We start from the raw sequence: 18,222 nt of genomic DNA on the forward strand, positions 1-18,222 counted from the left end.
ATACCCATAGACACCCCACTGGATTGTCTACTGTAAAACCTCAAATCTTTAGGATTAACACCTGAGTTGACACCTTCCAAATTGATACGCCTTTGCAATAAGGTCTGGATTTGGTACCCTTTAGGTAATGGGCTAACGTGGCCACTTAACGGCACACTAGATCCGATTATTTTAAGGAGTCTTAACACATACTGTCAGAAGTCGGGTAACTGGAAAGAAGTCCCTTATGTCCGAGCATTCATCTACCTCTGTTATACTCCCTCCATGTGTTCTGCCTGCTTCCCACCAAAGGTTCTCTCAGCCATGACACCTGCCCAACCCCAAGATGACCACACACCTCTGGACCCAGCTGATGAACCTCCTCCCCTCTGACAAAGGCCTGTTTCAATGCCTCCGAAAACCCAAACTGCTGGCTTGGTTTCTTCTTCTCACCAGGGTGCCTCTGAGTCCACTGGCTCGACCTCCCCAGGTCCCTCCCCTCCTTCTGTGTCAGCTACAGTCCATACCAACTGCCCTGCATTGGCACCAACTTTCACCCTTCCTATCACGCGTTCCAAGACCAAGGGTCCAACTCCTTCTCCTCCAGGGACACCAAAACCAGCGTCTGTTCTTCCTCTAAGGAAAGTGGCTGGCGTTGATGGCCTGGTCAGGGTACATGTACCTTTCTCACTGAGTGAACTCTCTCAAACAGAGAACAGACTGGGGTCCTACACCTCTAACTCATCTGCCTTCATCAAAGAATTCCAGTACATCTCTCAGTCTTACAGCCTAGCTTTCCATGACATACATACGATTCTCACTAAATAACTTACTTCCTGATGAACACAGGTGAGTTTGGGATGAGGCAAAAACACATGCAGATCAGATTCATCAAACAGATGGGACATATTCAATCGAATTGAAAGCAGTTCCTGACCAGGATCCTCGATGGGATTACAATTCCGAAGGTGGTATCTTAGCCAGAGATAGATTTATAACATGTCTTTTGGCAGGCCTGAAGAAGGCAAATTTAAAGCCAGTTAACTTTGAGAAACTCTAAGAGGTTGACCAGGATAAACAGGAAAATCTGTCTCAGTTCTTAGAACGCCTTGCAAAGACCTTACTGCAGTACACTAATCTGGACCCTGAAAATCCAGAAAAACTTCCCAAGTTTCTCAAATTCTATCTAAGGCCCTAGACATCCCCTGGCATTTTCATATTCCCTACCACCCTCAATCTTCAGGTAAGGTAGAGAGAACTAACTGCTCTTTAAAAACCACTCTTTTCAAGTTGTCACAGGAACTTCACCTCGACTGGGTAAAACTCCTACCTCTGGCTCTTTTCAGGCTACGAGCCCTTCCCAAGCGGCCTCTCCTTCTCACCCTTTGAACTCTTGTATGGAGTCCAGTCCTAACTCCTGGTCTTTCACCTAAATGTTCCCCCCTCCCAGACATTTTTCTCACCCCATTACTTTGCCACCTCCGTTCTGTCTTGTGGAACTTTGCTGACTGCTATCTACCTCGACCACACATTGTCTCCTGTCCACTGCCTGTCAACATTGGAGACCAAATGCTTCTCTCCCCTCCAGATCACCGGCCTCACCTATCTCTCCCAAACCAGGGTCCTTTTAAGGTAATCCTTTTGACCCCCTACAGCTGCTAAACTTGAAGGATTCCACCATTGGGTCCGCTTGTCTCACCTCAAGCCTTTCATTTCTCCATCTAAAATCAACTCTCCTTCATACATGTCGACTCTAACAGGACCATGCTCTATTAAGCTCCAGAGGACATCAAGATCACCCACCTTGTCCTCAATTCCAGAAAATGAGACTCCACTCCGGCAGCCGAGCTCGACCTCACTGGACTAGACATGTGTTTCTCGTCCTCCCTCTGCTGTTTGTTTCCATCCACGTCAGTCTTTACATCTGGATGTATGAGGTTCAAGAGACACCCACAGGTAACAAACAGTCTTTCCAAACAGGGTCAGGAAACTGCTCCATAGCCAGATGCCAAGAACCAATCCAAATTGTCACCATCACTATATCTGTTATCCCATCTAAATATTATGTTCTCTATACTTGCTTTCTTCTTGCCCAGATAGAAGAGTATTGGTCTTTTCAGATACATATGCTAGGTTCATGGACCAACCACTTCTTCTACCAACACTGCAAGACACTCATTTCTACATACAAGATGTGCAAGATTCCAGCTGTGATGCTTCAGAACTGACAGATGCCAGGTGTCCTGACAGCTAAAGAAAATGGTCTTTGCCAGTTCTCCCAAGAAGAATGCCATTTTGGGGGCATGTGAGACCTCCATTTCAGATACTCTCCTGTAACACCCTTTTTGCCATCCTCCTGGTATTATTTCTAACCAATTTATTAATCAGTTCTTGTTACAGGATTACCAGTTGCTGTCCACAGAAGAACCTGATACACACATCCACCGAGTGGGCCCCGATGGTGAAAATGCCAGCTGCTCCCCTCAACGGACTATGCCCCTACACAGCAGGAAGTAGTTTAAGAGACATGGCACCCCAACTGCTCTTTCACCATTGGCTTCCTCTCTCCTTTTTTTCTTTTTTATATTAAGAAAAAGGGAGGTATGTTAGTATAAGTCCAAACTCAGTGAGGTCACATTCAGGTGCCAGGTGACTTCTACAGTGTTGTCAAGGCAACCAAGATAACACTCCTACAATTCACTTTGCAACCTCACCTATACCTGGGAAAAAGAGCTATGTCATTGTCATCTTCCCTACAAATAGGTGGAACTTCCCCCAACCTTGCAGTCTTCTCTTCTTTCCCCCTCACCCCCCGCCATCTTCTCCCACCTCTCTCTCACCCTCCACCCTGAATAAACCGCCTCCCGTGGAACCGGTTGGTCTGCTGTGGTCTGTTCTAAGTTGGGCGCCATAATCTTTCAATTACTAAGAACAATTCAAAAAGATTTAAGTATTTTCCCTTTCATTAGCATTATTTTAGAATGCTATAAATTAAATCATAGCTTATTCATTTCTCATGAGTTAAAACTACATACACACACGTAAACACACACATACATATGGGTATGCATATATACAAACAATATTACATGAAACTTTTGTTTAACTTTAGAAAATACTTACAATAAATGGCATTTAGGACAAAGAAGTTTAACAGACTGTAACAGTGTTCTGGGCTTGTATGATCTTAGCTTTGCTCTGATTCGATATATTCGAGGAGCTCTTTGCTTCAAAATGGCACACAATGATGTCTTCTCTAAATAATGGTAATTTGTAAGTGCTGTAAAGAATTTTTACATTAAGTCAGAGTAAACAAGGTATGGGGTCTTAGGTATGTTCAGCATAAATTTCCCTAAAGCAAATGTATACTATAAAATCAAATTTACCTCAGCTATGGTCACAATATTTCCAGATGTGCATGTAGGCCCATGAATGCAGGGCCAGGCATATAATAGACACCCTGGTGCTAAGTTACTGAGGCAAGGGATATTTTAATTATATAATGGGTATATAAGTACTTCTATATAGAACTAGTAGAAATTCTCAGGAAATTCTAACAGGGAAAAACAGTGGTGTTTACTTCAGCAAGAAAATGAATGTATAAAAAATGTCAATTTCTTAGACAACCAGTGCTAGGCAACAACTTACTTTCTAACTGGAATTTGATTAAGAGATGTTGACAAAACAGATTTGTTAAACATTACATGTCACATGGGCTCTTGACCTGGATATTTCAAACTCAAGACTGTATTGAACTTTCCTTTTGTTCAGGAGTTAGAACCTGAGAATGGAAAGGGTTACTAGGGTAACCCAATTATCACAGTGATGCACAGAGTTTGAAAGAGAAGGGATTTATGTTGTAGACAGAAAGGGGAGATGATGGGGGAATATGGAAGAGAGAAAGAATTTAGACTCACAACAGCAGAGAAGCACGAGATCAGAGCGAATGACTGAGAAATAGAAAATTGGAAGGTTTCAGTGGGTGGAATCAGTTTACTCTAAATAGTTTAGTAATGCAGGTGTTATGTAGCATTTTGAATATTCTAGGGTGACACTACCCTCTTTTAGAAAACAGAATTTAAGCATAGCCAAGCAAGGCTCAGACATCCAGGTAAATAGGTTCTGATCACAGCTTTAATGCAACAAAACCCTCACAGACATCTCCTTAGAGTTGTAAATGGCTGAGAATTTATAGTAAAATACTTCCTTGCTGGGCACATCTGACAAATCTAAAATAAAATGAAACACTTGTTTCACTTCACATTCTAGGGTAATATGTTAGAAGTTTTACACTTTGTATTACTTTCAAACTTCAATACAAACAATGATATTGTAACGACCTCCTGAATATACTTTAAAACAATTTACAAATAGTTTTATACTGGTACATTTACTCTATACTTTGGGTGTACACTTATCTCTGTCTCCCAGTGACCCAGGTGTTACTACATTACTGGGAACAGCCTCTAGAAAATTATGTCCTGATTCCCCCAAAACACATTAATATTTCATGAATTCAATTTATTTCCTTTACATTGTTACAGTGCCCATTTCAAATAATTAACAGACTTAACCCCATTATGGGATTACCAGATACTTAACTCTCTCCAAATGTCTTTTGACTATCTTCGATAATCCTAAACAATGCATATTTATCTTTCATGTATCCAGATGTCAACATCAAATCTTTAGTCTACTTATATGTTTGCCTTATGACACTGACTTGAAAAGTGCACCTACTTATTTTGCTGAGTACACATTCATTTAGGTGTGGCTAGAATTTTCTCACTCTGAGATGTCGATCATGAATTTTTGGCATAGAGACTTCATATGTAACACCGAACTTCTCAATGCATCCAATAAAAAGTCTATGAGAACACACCTTCTCCTCTGGGGAGGGGAACCAGTACAGTTGATTAAAGGATGTTCAACTTAACTGTATTCTGACCTAATTTCTTACTCTTGTAACTAGCAGAGAGTAAATGTGTTATTCTTTAATCAAAGCTTTAGAATCTAGTAGTTTAAAACCTGATTCATGATTCACAATCAAAACCATAATTACCATCATGATGGCAAAATGGTATTATATTATTATTTTTTATATTTATTAGTCATTCTGCCCTACAGAGTTTTCTATTCAGTTCATTTTATTTCCTCATTAGCAAGCAGAGTTCATATATTTTGGCTTTACTCAATGAATTCTAACCCATCACTAACATTGCTTTGATAATTATCATCACATTGTCCCAGATTCGATATTCTCTATTAGCCAAGAATGTCTTTAATGTCTAGAAAACTAGAATGTTCTTGATTTATATCTAATTCTCTTATCCTAATTGTGAAATCCTCTTTTTTTTTCTCCAGAGATACCTGAAATATTTCCATAAACCAAGTTTATTATTTCCATATAATATCTAAAATCTCAGAATAAGTCATCTTTTATTCCAATAAAACCTGAGATTTTAGTCTTCAGTTCCATATTTACATCTCCTTTCTCCAACAGGAGAAATTCCTTCCATACAGCAGTACATATTTAATGAACAATTTAATAAAATTCTGATCACTTTTTTTACATAAAAAGCTTTTCATCAACTTAACTGAAATAATAAGGATATAGCTGAAAGATATTTACTATCACTGTTAATATTAAACTTTAGGATAATAGGATAGAGAGTTTCTTTATGTATACAATATTAACATAGTATATAATTTTATTAAAATTAATATCAAAGTAGAAGTTATACCATTAAGCTAACAACACATCTGATGCCATGAATTTTATAAATTTTAATAGTATGTAACCTAAATACATATTCATTATAGAGAAATGTACATGTATGAGTTCTATCTTACACCACTGCAGGATGAGGCATGAGAATAAAAGCTAAATACAAACATTGAGTGTTCCCAGGAAGATCTACTGACACTGATGAGTCTGATGGGATTGGCTCAGAAATGCACAGACAGGCATCTATAGGTGGGTGACTACACTGGAAAAGGCCTTACTTGTAGCACAGAGTTGTTGACATCTTTCCACCTCACACAGGGAAACTAAGTCCGATTCAGAGCCTACAGGAAGAGAAAAGGAATCGCAGAATACATATAGCTCTGTAAAATATGATTCAGAAATTTAACGTAAAACTGAAACTATAGAACTCTATCTAGAGATACTGAAGAAAGGCTAAATAAATGCTCCAATGGCTTTTTCTCCCAATTTATTTGCAGATTCATCATAGGGCTAACCAAAGTTACACAGGGTTAGTCACTAAATTTGATAGGTACCATCTCTCCTTTTTTTTAAAGGGGAAATGTAAGGAATTTAGCATATTGAATAAGATCATGAAAGAAAAAAACATTAGTATATTTACACCAAATGGCTTCATAATATAGTAATCAAGAAACTATGGTACTGATTAAATACTGAAAAACTAATAGAGCATCAAGAGCTTAAAACCAGCCCAGTATGATTTTTTTTTTTGTTTTTAAGAAATGGTTTGTCACTACAAAAAATTAATAATGAGTATGTACTTCACTGTACACTAATAAGTGGTACACAGAAAGGCTAAAATTAAGTTCATATTTAAACTCACTTGATGTTTTGATAGATATTGAAGTCTTCTACGCAATTAAAGGAAACATGTTTTAACTAGAAATTCACTTATCCCTCAGTATCACTCAGCCTTATGTTATGAGCTACTGACACATACTCTATCACAAATAAACCTCAGAACACAGTACATACTAAAGCATACATATAATTCCATTGAGTTCTATAAAAATCCATTTGAGAGATTTAGATGACTTATTAGTCCAAGAAGTGCATAAGCAAAATCTATGGTCTGCTTAAGATAAAGGAGTATTTGGTCCTTTTAGAAACTGATAAGCCAAGTAGTAGCCTAGGAAATTCAAACATTCAAAAATTCATTTTTTTCAATGAATACAAAATATTACACAAACTTCATACACCAAGTAATCATTGTCACTCTAATTTGAAAATGTGACTATATATTTAAAAGACAAGCAATCTTAGTTTTGAATAGTGCAAGACCAATGTTTATGGTGTTACTTTAATGAAAATACACATACACAACCGATATACACACATATGAATTTTTGAAAAGAAACATACAGAAGAAAATATTCAAATTGTGCTCATGAAATTATGAGGAAGTAAAATGTCAATGTTATAAATTGTCCTTACTTGAAGATGTTAAACAATTCGCCACATTGTCTGTATCATCTGAGGTCTGAACAGCTTCCAAATCTACAGATTCTAAAGCTCTAAAATAGAAAGATATGAAGTCAAGTTGCATAACAAAGTCAATATTTCAGCTGAACCCTCTCAATACAGTTGATGAAATGATAAAATTGTTACCTTCCAGTCAGTGGTATGCAGCTTTTACTAGATTATTCAAGAACTCTAATGCTCTCAAAATAAATAGCAGAGTTCAGAATAGTAAGAGTGGATGAGTCAGTCAGTGGAATACTTTAAAGACAATCAAACAAAAACCCTGGGGATGTAATGCTAACATTTGCAATTAGAGTACTGCCACTCCTGTTTCTGTCTGCACCTGGAGCTGATCCTGTGCCAAAACACTCTTTACCCAAATACCTCCAGGAGAGAGCTGGTCTCCCAGGAATGCGGATATGCCTGTGAGCACAGGAAAGACTACTACTTCTGCTCAGAGGGACATGCCCAGAATCCTCAGGACACAGGAACCAAGGAACATCAAGGGACAGGATCCTTCTAGTTTCCATTTGCAACCATGAGCAGACCTTGTGCTGCAGCTCTCCATACCCAAATTCCTCCCAAAGAGAAATGGTCTCCAAGGAGTACTGACACACAGGCTTGAAGGAAGGACAGGCCACAGTCAGAGACAGCAAGACCAGCTAACACCAGAGATGGCGAGAGGAAAGCACAAGAACATAAGCAAAGAGAAACCAAGGCTCCCCACCACAGAAAGCCCTGGACACCACAACACACCAGAAAACCAAGAATCTGATTTAAAATCACGTATCATGATGATGATAGAGAACTTTAAGAAGGACATAAATAATTCCCTTAAAGAAATACAGGGGAATACAGGTAAACAAGTAGAAGCCCTTAAAGAGGAAAAACAAAACTCCCTTAACGAAATACAAGAAAACACAACCAAACAGGTGAAGGAATAGAAAAAAATCATCCAGAATCTAAAAATGGAAATAGAAACAATAAAGAAGTCAAAAAGGGAGACAACCCTGTAGATAGAAAACCTAAGAAAGAGATCAGGAGTCATACATGCAAGCATCACCAGCAAAATATAAGAGATAGAAGAAAGAATCTCAGGTGCAGAAGATACCATAGAAAACATTGACACAAAAGTCAAAGAGAATGAAAATACAAAAAGCTCCTAACCCAACAACATCCAGTAAATCGAGGACACAATGAGAAGAACAAACTTAAGGATTCCTTAACAAGCATAAAAGAGAGTGAAGATTCCCGACTTAACTGGCCAGTAAATATCTTCAACAAAATTATAGAAGAAAACTAACCTAACAAAAGAGGTGCCCATAAACATAAAAGAAGCCTACAGAACTCCAAATAGACTGGATAAGAAAAGAAATTCCTCCCATCATATAATAGTCAAAACACTGAATGCACAAAAACAAAGAATATTAAAAGAAATAAGGGAAAAAGGTCAAGTAACATAAAGGCAGACCTATCAGAATTATACCAGACTTCTCACCAGAAACTAGGAAAGCCAGAAGATCCTGGGCAGATGTCATACAGACACTAAGAGAACACAAAAGCCAGCCCAGGCTACTATAGACAGCAAAACTCTCAATTACGAGAGATGGAATAAACAAGATATTCCATGACAAACTCAAATTTACACAGTATCTTTCCACAAATCCAGCCCTACAAAGGATAATAGATGGAAAACACCAACACAAGGAGGGAAACTACACCATAGAAAAATCAAGTAAATAATCTTCTTTCAACAACCCCAAAAGAATATAGCCACACAAACATAAAAATAACATCAAAAATAACAGGAAGCAACAATCATTTTTCCTTAATATCTCTTAACAATTCCCAAATGAAAAGACATAGACTAACAGACTAGATAAATCTGTGGCTTCAGGTAGAGAGCACAACAGTTAGATCATATAACAGGATGGCTGCTTTAGGCAGAGAACTTAACAAGTAAAAACTACCTGCGTCCTATAGGCAGATATTAGTGAAAGTTTGAATTGATTGCTTTACAGATGGTATAAAGATATTGCTTTAATATGTCTTACAGGATACTCATACTCTTTCTAACGTGGGTTCCACAGGAATCTTGGGTTAAAATCCTGGTTTGACAAGCTCCTTGCTTATAAGCAGGTAGAGACAGAAGTTTGAATCAATTGTTTTAATGATGGTATTATAAGGTCTGCAGGATAACTCATATTCTTTGAACTTGGACTCCACAGGAATTTTGGGTTAATTTCCTGGCAGGGCAAAATAGAAAAAGCCTAAGAATAGGCACATAAAGTATTTAAGTTTACTTCATTTCTTTTAGATTGTTTTAGTTTTCAAAATGGGTGTGATTATGAGTCTTGTAGTTATATTATTCCCCTGAGAGAGAGGTCAAAATAAAAGTTTTTCTGGTTACTGGCTCAAGGAAATTGTGATTTGGGAAAAAGGTTTGGTCTTTGTGTTTTTAGATAAGGTGATTAGTGTCTATACACCTTCCAGAGTTCTATGGATCAGATATGATGAAGGGAGACTCCCAGAGGACTAGATTCCAGAGAATCAAACAAAAAGATATCTTGATGATACTAAAACTTTGAGATTTGCATATTATAGAATATACAGCCTTGGTGAGTCTCATCGACAGACATGCTGAAGTGACCTGCTTTGAACTCCTGATTTCTTGGGCTTTCAGCCAGATCCAGTCAGGACACATATGTCAGAGACTAAAACAATCATTGGTGTGGCCTTCTTAAAGCCAATCAACTCCCCTATTTTCCCTCCCATCCACCCTATCAAAGATATCTCAATGCCCATATTCAGCTTGAAGAAGTTATGAAGAGATGTTTCCCAAGTTCTCCGGACTTGGGAGTCTAGAGGTGGTTATTCTAGTTGTCTTTTTGAGGAATGTTGAAATCATCATAATTGGAACAGAGAGGAAATAGCTAGAATTGATTGTCTAACCATAACTGCATTTGGTAGAAATCTTTACAATAATTAAGAAGTTATAATTTCTTAATTTTGATACAGAATCAAGGTTATCATTGGTATAAATTTCATCTATTGATACAAAATTTTTAAAAGTATAAGGCTTGGACTCAGTCCTTCTATAAGGTCATTACAAACTGATCTGAGATGTTTAAGCCTGTCAGTTAAGGGCAAAATAGCAAATTCGTGGTTCTGAGTTTATTTTTAGGGTGTTTTCAGATTATTTAATTAGAAATAGCTGAGGGTAGTTAACAGACAACAGTCCAGATTACTTTACATAGAAAGTTGATTTTCAAAAGTGTCAGAAATCCACAGAATGTGACATTTAATGTTATTTATTCCTTTGTTGTTGAGACGTATCTGCTCCTGGCAGTTCCCCTTTTGTGGATTCAAAGAAGAAATTAAGAGTCTCTACCTCCAGGTGAGGTAGCTAGGTGGCCACTGGAAAAAAACTGCCTATCTTTCCTGCAGACCTGTATCGTTCTTGAGAGGACAGAAGTTGCAGGTTAGGACAGCTTAGTTCTGCTGAGACAGAACAAGCTAGTCCTTAATAATTCCTGTTTTTCAAAGGTCTGTCAGATGATCCTTTGCCAGAAGGCTGAAAACTGATGCTCCAACTTCCTGACTTACTGGAACTGTATGGGTAGGCAGCTATCTTTACAACTTGTCTCAGTTCTAGAAGCTGAGTTAGGCTTCCTATATTTTCAAATAATGTTGCTCGTTTTGAGATTTCTGATGCAGTTGAAAGACTACTTATAGACTCACAGCCAACCCAGGCTACTTAACATTGAGAAAATATATTTGAGAAGATAGTTCTCAGATAGTATACAAGCTAAACCAGGACATAACATATGGATTTATAAGACTTTTAAGTTAGGATAGATGACAGTGTTCTATTTAATTGTCAAAGATGATGGACTGGATGTTAGGTGTATCTTATACTTTATAAATTACAAAATAGTAAGAAAGAAAGACAGACAGACAGAAAGAAAGAAAGAAAGAAAGAAAGAAAGAAAGAAAGAAAGAAAGAGAGAGAGAGAGAGAGAGAGACAGGGAGGGAGGGAGGGAGGGAGGGAGGGAGGGAGGGAGGGAGGAAAGGAGGAAGGGAAGAGAGGGGGCTGGAAGAGAAGGGAGGGGAGGGGAGGGAAGGGATGGGATTGGTCTGTACAGGATAGTAATTCTATTCCTTCATGGCCTCTTCTTCAATGCCTGACTCCAAGTTCATGTTTAATTTCTTATCCTGACTACCATTTGTAATGTACTGTAAGATATAAGATGAAATAAACTCTTTCCTCTCAAAAAAAAAAAATTGTGTAGACAGAGGGATATACTGTGGGGGAAAAAAAGAATATTGTTACTCGAGATTGTAAAGGTAAGTTCCACCTCCTAGAGACACAGCCTTTTAGTGTGGACACAATCACCCAAGCCCCACCATAGTTCTACCTGGTAACTCCTTTTAGCCTCCCCTTTTAGCCCATTTATCTTCATTCTTTTATGAATCCACTGACCAACAGAACTCCTTATTATCACGGACCCCAGCTGCCACACTAGGCTGAGAATCAAGTAAAAAAGCAATATTTACTGTCTTGTCCTCCATTTTGGTCTCCCTACACATACCTTTAGTCTTGCTGCAGCCTGACCACTAGAGGCACCCATCCTCTCAATTCACATCCCCTTGAGATTCAAGGCTTTGGTACAGACCTAGAGTCCCAGTAATTCTTCAACATCACCCCTTCCAGCCTTTCTTTCCAGGCCATCTCCATTCTCCTGTGACTCCCTGCCAACCAGCAGAACAACTATATCTACAAGAGATGCCAAATCATCACATTTAAATGGAATTCGGGACCCCACAGCTGCCATACTTGGCTAGGAGTTAGATTGGTCAAAAGAAACCAAAGAATAGAACACCTACACAACAAAGATAAAACCAGATATCTATACCAAGAAACATCTCAAATATAACTCTAGATGCCTACATCACAGTGTAAAAACACAAGTATGAACAGCTAATACAATAATCTTCCTCCAGAAGGCAGCAACCTTACTGCTCTGAGAAAAGTAATTTAGCCAAAGCATAAAACAAGGACTTTAAAATAGCATTCATGAATACATTCAAAGACCACTAAGAAGAAATGAATAAATGCTTAAAGTAGAATGTGAAAACACAGTTGAAATAATGATAACAATTTAAGACATAAAAGTAGAATTTAACAGATATAATCACTAAATAAAACCCTAACTGAAACAAAACTGGAAGAAAAAAAAAAAGCTAAGGATGTAGAACAAAAATCTCTCAGGTAAGCCTCAACAACTGAATACAAGACATAGAAGAGAGAGGAATTTCGTTTTTTAAAAAATGGGTAGATCAGTCAAAACGAAAAAAAAAAAAATCCAGGCACAAAATATCCACCAAATCAGAACACTATGAAAAGATCAAATCCATGAATATTAGGAATATATGAATGAGACACAATTTTTTCAACAAAATATTAACAGAAAATTTCCCAATTTAAAGTAAGAGATGTCTGTGAAAGTACAAAAAGCATATAGTACACATAGACAGGACATGAAAAGAAACTCCCTGTGATACAGAATAATCAAAATTCTAAATGAACAGAGTGAAAAAAAATTTAAAGGCTAGAAGGGAAGAAGATCAAGAATCACATAAAGGCAGAGCTACTAGAACAACAACAGACTTTGCAATAAAGATTCTAAAAGGCAGAAGGACCTGGACTGAGGGATCACGGATATCAGCACAGACTACTGTACCCTGTGAAACTATCAATCACAATAGATAAAGAAAAACTTTTCACAATAAAAACAAATTTAAGCAATTTCTGTGCCATAATCTCTGACTATGGAAGAGACTAGAACAAAAATTTTATTCAGAAGAGAAGGTTAACTATATTGAAAACGTCACAAGCAATAAATAATTTCAGGAATTAAGTCTAAACCAAGGGTGACCCCACACCACTACCACAACAAAAAAGCAAGAATTAACAAATCTTGCTTATTAATAACCCCATATTAACTTTCCTCAATAAAATACCACAGACTAACCAACTAGATTAAAAAACAGGATACATTAGTTTTCTGAATCCAAAAAATGCATTTAATGTCAAAGGTAGATTATCAGTTCAGGGGAAAAGGTATTCCAAGCAAAAGAAACCAAGAAAGTATATGACAATATAGACTTCAAAGTAATAGTAAGCAGAAGATAAAGGAAGAAACTTTCATAAAGGAAAAAAAATTCACGAAGAGAACAGTGCAATTCTAAACATTTATGCACCAAGCATAAGGGCACTCAAGTTAATAAAAGAAACACTACTACAGCTAAAGTAACATATTGACCTTCACACACTAATAATGGGTAACTTCAATACATCATTCTTCACAATAGACAAGTAATCTATATAAAAAGTAAACAAAGAAATGTTGGAGTCAAATATTGTGATAAAACAAATGGATCTACAAAACATTGCATCCTGACACTAAAGAACACATTTTGTCTTAAGCAGCCCATGGAACTGTCTCCAAAACTAACCACATATTATAACAAAAATCAAGTCTCAGCATTTACCAAAAACTGAAATAATACCCTGTACCTGATCTGACCAGTATTGATGAAAGTTAAATATAAAGAACAGAAACAAAAAAAAATGCTTATAAACTCATTGAAACTCAACAACTCAATATAAGGTCAAGGCAACATAAAACAGACACCTGCCAACAGAATAAATTGGTGCATTTTTAGCACAAATGTTACAGGGATAACTATCTATTTTAAAAAATTATATTTAATGCCCATTCTATGAGATGATGGTCCATCCATTACACTGATAAAGTGCCCAAGAACCAAAGACTACATAGGTCATGGCCCCAATGGGAAAAAGCTATGTTGATTCTGTTAAAGAAACATAGCAATAAAGTTACTTCTAATGACATATGTCTATACCCAGAGCAGAGCATCACATAACCCCATCAGGGAACCTTCTTCTTACATTAGATGATCATTCATAAAAAGACAATGTGCAGAGTTAACTAACAAACTTTGGAGCAGTCAGGCCTAAATCAAACCCCTCATATCAAGGCTCAGATTACATGCAAGAGAGCAAACAGGAAAAAATGTAAGAGCCAGAGGTGGTGAGTGACTCCAAGGAAACAGAAAAAAAGGACTAGTGCATACATGACCTCACAGATTATGTATGACAGCACATATAAGACCTGCACATGTTCAAACTAGACAAAATCCCAGCATTGAGAAGGAAAAGTTGACAGAAAATCTCAAATGGAACCAAGAAGCTATTTACAACTGATACCTGCTGAGGAAGAAAAAAACAAGTTTTCTACAAAAGAGTGTCACTAGGTATGTCAATTGCACTCTAGGGCAGGACCCTGGCCCAGGTGTAGCTAGTCCATGCAAAAGGAACTCCACTTACATTTATTTTTATTTATTTATTTATTTATTTATTTATTTATCTATCTATCTATCTATTTATTTATTTATTTTGGTACACTTTGTTTTGTTATTTTCTGTAACATTGATTTTCTTCTTGTATTTTTTTGTTTTGATTTCTTTTCCTGTTTTGTTTCATGACTTTTAGTTTTTAGTTGAGTGGGTAAGAAAGTAGGAGGGGTCCGAGAATAAATAATATTATCAAAATATATTGTATGGAAAAAATTTTAATTAAGAAAGAAGAATGGAAAAGTGAAACAATATGCTGATACATTGTGAATTACAATTATATCGAGCAAGTGAAATAGAAACTTAATGTTAAAAGCAGTTGAAGTAACTTGAGTCTCATATAACAGTGATTTTATTTTACTTTATAGAATGGCATGCTTTCTCTTTGAAGATCCATGGGATATTTTTCCTGTAGAATCCACATGGTGTACATTTCTCTATGCATGGTACTCACTGGAAACAGACAGGGAAGAGAACTGAAGTCCAACAGTATTTCTAGTGCTCATTTCCAAAAACAAGTCATATTCCTTAAAATTTTTAAAAATATGACATACTACAATGATTTGTGATGCATTTAATCTGAATCACTTTAGAAGATTCATTATTTTTTTATAGTAAAACTAAACTAATTCTTCAATTCTGATATGCACTCAACTAAGTTTTATAGACTGGCTGAAACCTGTTCCCATTGTTTATTACTGTACTTGTAGAAAATGATAAAAGAACACCAGTGGAAAAAAAAGAAATAACTGTTGATAATCGTTACAATACTGACTCTACTACATCTCACTTTCTCTTTGGCTTACATATTAAACAGAAAGAAAGAAAAAGAAGACAGAGAGAGAGAAGAGGGGTGGGGACGACATGGAGACAAGTCTAGAGAGATATATTCATGTGGTCTTGTCTGCCTAGACTGGGCTCAGTAGATTCATGGTCCAGGTTGCCTAGCAGGTACTAGAGTCCTAGTTATATTCTCACCAAGGCAAAGGGGAGAAACAGGCAAAGACAAATACCTCACACATTCCAGCGATTATCACATTTATATTTTTTAAGCAAGGATATAAAATACTCACTTTTTCAGCTGATCCACATCAGAGTCACTTTCTGGTAAGACTCTGATCCCACGACCATAGCTAGTTCCTCCATGAAGATGAAACTGGAGTCTTACCAAAGAAGTTGTGGACTCTGAATTAATTGGCTGAAGTTTGGTATAAAGATTGTAGATTCTAAGGAAGCTTCCGATCTGAAAGATATTTTAAAAGATGATTTCAGAAAAGATATCTAATAAAAGTTTCTGATTCTTGAAAGTTTTATAACCAATAGGAGGTAGTAGTAACCTTAACAAGCCAGAGCCACATGACCAAAGCTGCTGAGTTCTGCTGCTTGCAAGAGCTGGAATATAGCCCCCTGTACTATTACATTATCACTAGCTTCTGTTTCCCAAATCCTTCACTGCCTAAGCCTGGTTGTCCTAGAACTTGATGTGTAGACTGACTTTGAACTCAGAGATCTGCATGCCTGTCTACTGAGCACTGGGATTAAAGATGTGGTCCACTACACCTGGATTTAAGTTCTTCTTCACCTAGAACTTGCTCTATTCTAGGCTGCCCTTGAACTCAGAATTCTGCTTGTCTTTGCCTCCTGGAATTAAAGGCTTGTTCAACCATGCCTGGACCTAAACGTAGCTGGTTGGAATCTTGTCCCAAGGTAACCATTCCCTTAAATCAATTTAATATTTTTGAACATAGGATTCAACTCCATTTCACTTCCTTCACCTTTAATACTCAAACCATATATTTTATATTTTTCCTTTCTAAGTTTGCTATTATTGTTCAAAATGGTCTTCATGAGAATTAACCAGAGAATACTCTATGATGGGCATTTTTGAGACTTCCATTGTTAATGCAATTAATATAAATCTCTTTCTTCAGGTAGAGTCTTCATATAAGGGGAAAAAGCAGCACCAAAAGAAAAAAAAAGTCTCTAGACCACATACTGAAATTCCTCTCCACTCTTGGGCCAAATCAACATAATTCAAACCACTCACAGCAACAAAGTCTTCCATATTTCTTCTAGGATAGCCCATTAAGCTCCACTTAAAGCATTCCAAGGCTTTTGAAATCTAAAGTCCCAAAATCCACATTCTTTCAAACAAAAGCATGGTTAGGCCTATCACAGCAACACCCCACTCCTGGTACCAAACTCTGTGTTAGATAGGGTTTTACTGCTGTGAACACACACCATGACCAAGACAACTTTTATAAGGACAACATTTAATTGGGGCTGGCTTACAGGTTCAGAGGTTCAGTTTATCACCAAAGTGAGAACACAGCAGCATCCAGGCAGACATGGTATAAGTGGAGCTGATAGTCTTCATTTGAAGACTGCTAGTGGAAGACTGGCTTCCAGGCAGATAGGATGAGAGTCTAGATAAGGAAACACACTTTATATTTGCCAAAAAAATATGTACCAAGATGAATTCTCAATTCTGAACTCTATGCCCCAAATGCAAGGGCACCTACATACATAAAAGAAACTTTACTAAAGCTCAAAACACACATTACACCTCACACAATAATAGTGGGGGATTTCAACACCCCACTCTCAGCAATGGACAGATCATGGAAACAGAAACTAAACCGAGACACTTTGACATTAACAGAAGTTATGAACCAAATGGACTTAACAGACATCTATAGAACATTTCATCCTAAAACAAAAGAATATTCCTTTTTCTCAGCACCTCATGGTACCTTCTCCAAAATAGACCATATAATTGGTCACAAAACAGGCCTCTACAGATACAAAAAGATTGAAATAATCCCTTGCATCTTATCAGATCACCACGGACTAAGACTGGTCTTTAATAATGACAAAACCAATGGAAAACCCACGGGCACATGGAAACTGAACAACTCTCTACTCAATGATGACATGGTCAAGGAAGAAATAAAGAAAGAAATTAAAGACTTTTTAGAATTCAGTAAAAATGAAGACACATCATACCAAAACTTGTGGGACTCCATGAAGGCAGTGCTAAGAGGAAAACTCATAGCTCTAAGTGCCCACAAAAAGAAACTGGAAAGAGCACACACTAACAACTTGACTGCACAACTAAAAGCTCTAGAACAAAAAGAAGCAAATACACCCAGGAGGAGTAGAAGGCAGGAAATAATCAAACTCAGGGCTGAAATCAACCAAATAGAAACAGAAAGAACAATACAAAATATCAACAAAACCAGGAGCTGGTTCTTTGAGAAAATCAACAAGATAGATAAACCATTAGCCAGATTAACCAGAGGGCACAGAGACAGTATCCAAATTAATAAAACCAGAACTGAAAACGGAGACACAACAACAGAAACTGAAGAAATTCAAAAAATCATCAGATCCTACTACAAAGGCCTATACTCAACAAAACTGGAAAACCTGGATGAAATGGACAATTTCCTAGACAGATACCAGGTACCAAAGTTAAATCAGGAGCAGATAAACCATCTAAATAGTCCCATAAACCCTAAGGAAATAGCAGCAGTCATTAAAAGTCTCCCCAGTAAAAAAAGCCCAGGACCAG

At 37.1% G+C, this 18,222-nt stretch overlaps 1 protein-coding gene across 1 annotated transcript in view; it reads right to left on the minus strand.

Annotated features, from left to right (window-relative positions):
* LOC114630185 (protection of telomeres protein 1-like) overlaps nt 1–18,222 on the minus strand; it is a 68,151-nt gene that overhangs the window by 22,760 nt on the left and 27,169 nt on the right. Inside the window, exons 8-11 of the mRNA XM_028778273.1 lie at nt 15,722–15,891; nt 7,181–7,260; nt 5,986–6,048; nt 3,103–3,259 (exon numbers count right to left, since the gene is read on the minus strand). Coding sequence (XP_028634106.1) covers nt 3,103–3,259; nt 5,986–6,048; nt 7,181–7,260; nt 15,722–15,891 — 470 coding nt within the window. The remainder of the gene's footprint in view (nt 1–3,102; nt 3,260–5,985; nt 6,049–7,180; nt 7,261–15,721; nt 15,892–18,222) is intronic.

This window comes from Grammomys surdaster, unplaced genomic scaffold, assembly GCF_004785775.1.
Source record: "Grammomys surdaster isolate TR1022 unplaced genomic scaffold, NIH_TR_1.0 331, whole genome shotgun sequence".
In the NCBI taxonomy this organism is placed as follows: Eukaryota; Metazoa; Chordata; class Mammalia; order Rodentia; family Muridae; genus Grammomys; species Grammomys surdaster.